This window comes from Austrofundulus limnaeus, unplaced genomic scaffold (genome assembly GCF_001266775.1).
Source record: "Austrofundulus limnaeus strain Quisiro unplaced genomic scaffold, Austrofundulus_limnaeus-1.0 Scaffold287, whole genome shotgun sequence".
NCBI lineage: Eukaryota > Metazoa > Chordata > Actinopteri > Cyprinodontiformes > Rivulidae > Austrofundulus > Austrofundulus limnaeus.
Genome location: NW_013952689.1, coordinates 295,879 through 298,151, shown reverse-complemented (window position 1 = coordinate 298,151; position 2,273 = coordinate 295,879). Strand labels below are relative to the sequence as shown.

At 39.1% G+C, this 2,273-nt stretch overlaps 1 protein-coding gene across 1 annotated transcript in view; it reads right to left on the bottom strand.

Annotated features, from left to right (window-relative positions):
- Positions 1-2,273, bottom strand: part of syne1b (spectrin repeat containing, nuclear envelope 1b) — a gene marked incomplete in the record, with an annotated part of 311,340 nt that overhangs the window by 257,149 nt on the left and 51,918 nt on the right. Inside the window, 2 exon segments of the mRNA XM_014021303.1 lie at positions 622-759; positions 835-942. Coding sequence (XP_013876757.1) covers positions 622-759; positions 835-942 — 246 coding nt within the window.

Here is a 2,273-nt window from a genome sequence, read left to right as displayed (position 1 = left end):
CTTACTTACTTACTTACTTACTTACTTACTTACTTACTTACTTACTTACTTACTTACTATTAGCTCAATGTCTGTTACTTACTATTAGCTCAATGTCTGTTACTTACTATTAGCTCAATGTCTGTTACTTACTATTAGCTCAATGTCTGTCAATCCAATTGAACTGGAGCCAGTTTAGTGTTGGCTAAACTTTGAATTTGGTTGACTTTAAAAGTTAATAACTTGTTAATCTGCACTGACTGATTATTTTCAGACCGTTTTATTAAATTGAATTCATGATACTTGCTAACATATTTGCAACATGATATTTGCTTTGATTTGGTAACAGACAGACAAACACAGAGGCAAAATGAGCATATTTGATGGTGGGTGTGAAAAAACTGAAGGTTTGTTTAGCATAAATTTATTTTTTCATGTATTAGCTCTGTCTAAACTGTCAAAGATCACAGACGTCTTCTTCAGGGGCAGCCTGAGCCTGAAGGTCTAAACCGGGGCTTGAACCAGGACCTTCTTGCTGTGTGACAGCACTGCTGATCACTAATCCATGGTGCTGTTGCTCTGATTATTTATTTTAATGTATGCTTGTCATGAATGAGTAATTTAGTTTCGAGGTGTATTTACCCTTGCAGACAGGCGGTCCCATGTCTGTTTGACCAGAGCCTGATCCACGGACAGTTTCCCATCCTTATGGATCGGCTGCAGCATAGGAGCCGTCTGCTTTTTCTTCATCTCATACTGTACATGGAAGCTTTTGAAGACCTGCAACACAATTTGCAACAGTCACCCTGCTGCAGGTCTGTTGTTGCTACAGCTGTGGTCTGAAGGGTAACTGACCTGGTATTTGTCTGCGAGGCTTCCCTCAGCTCCCTGGGCTCGCAGTAGATCTCTCTCGAGCTGATCTAAAAACACCTTCAGTTCTCGCAGCATCTTCCGCTCCTCTCTCTGTCACAGTCAGAAAATTAAAGCTGACAGAAACCTAATGGTGTGAATGCTGAGTCAATATTATAATTTACAGTGTTTTCGGTGCATTTTCTAACTCCTTTAGCATACTTTCAGCTTTTTTGCCAAACCATCTATCAAAACCTTTAACTAATTTAGGACAATATGGGTGCTGACTTTTACTTTTTGTAACTTTTACAAATTTTGAAATATTAAAAACATAATTAATATTTATTACCAAAAATGCAACAAGATCTTTTCTAATTCAGCAAACTTGCTGTATTGTTAGCTTTTAGAAAGTCTTCCCATTTTGGATTCTGACAAATGTTTTGGTAAGCTAGCTACTGTTCTACTAATTTAACTTTTAGCTACTGCTTAACTGGTTTACGTTTTTGCTACTGATTTGTAAAAGGGATACCTGATTAGTTGTAACATTAGACTTTATTTAATAAACATATATTTTAACTGTAAAATAAAGACTGTAAAAATACTGTAGGATGTTCAGTTTTTTATCATTTTTAAACTAAAAGTTTAAAAATACAATATATTACACGGACGGGGCCATTTTATTTACACGCAAAGCATTCTGGGTAAATGATGACGTGGATAGGTCCTCGGTGCGAGGCTGCTAGCGAGCTATATCCACCCTGAAGGTTAATCTTGGACAATATCTGATGATCGACTCTTTTAAATGAAAGCAGAGAGCGTTGACAGAGAGGAGAAGGTAGAAATGACTCAGTCTGTAACTGAAAATATGGATGGAGGACAACAAAGCTGCTTCATGGAAGAAGAACCTTAGCTTAGCCTGTTAGCTTTAGCATTAGCCCAGACGCTATCATCAAATATATGTATTAGCTCAGCGCTACACATTCTCCTCTCATCACTGAGGTCCTCCATCCTCATGACAGAGAGGGGAACACAAAAATGACTCAGCCTGCAACTGAAAATATGGATGGAGGACCTCAGTTTAGCTTGTTTGTCACGCTAGCGCCGAGCTAATACATATACAGCAATATAAAGTTGGCACTAACGCAAAGGCTAACAGGCTAAGCTGAGGTTCTTCTTCCATGAAGCAGCTCTGTTGTCCTCCATCCATATTTTCAGTTCCAGGCTGAGTCATTTTTGTGTTTCCCTCTCTGTCATGAGGATGGAGGACCTCAGTGATGAGAGGAGAGTATGTAGCGCTGAGCTAATACATATAAGGCAATATAGCGTTAGCGCTAGCGCAAAGGCTAACAGGTTAAGCTGAGGTTCTTCTTCCATGAAGCAGCTCTGTTGTCCTCCATCCATATTTTCAGTTCCAGGCTGAGTCATTTTTGTGTTCCCCTCTCTGT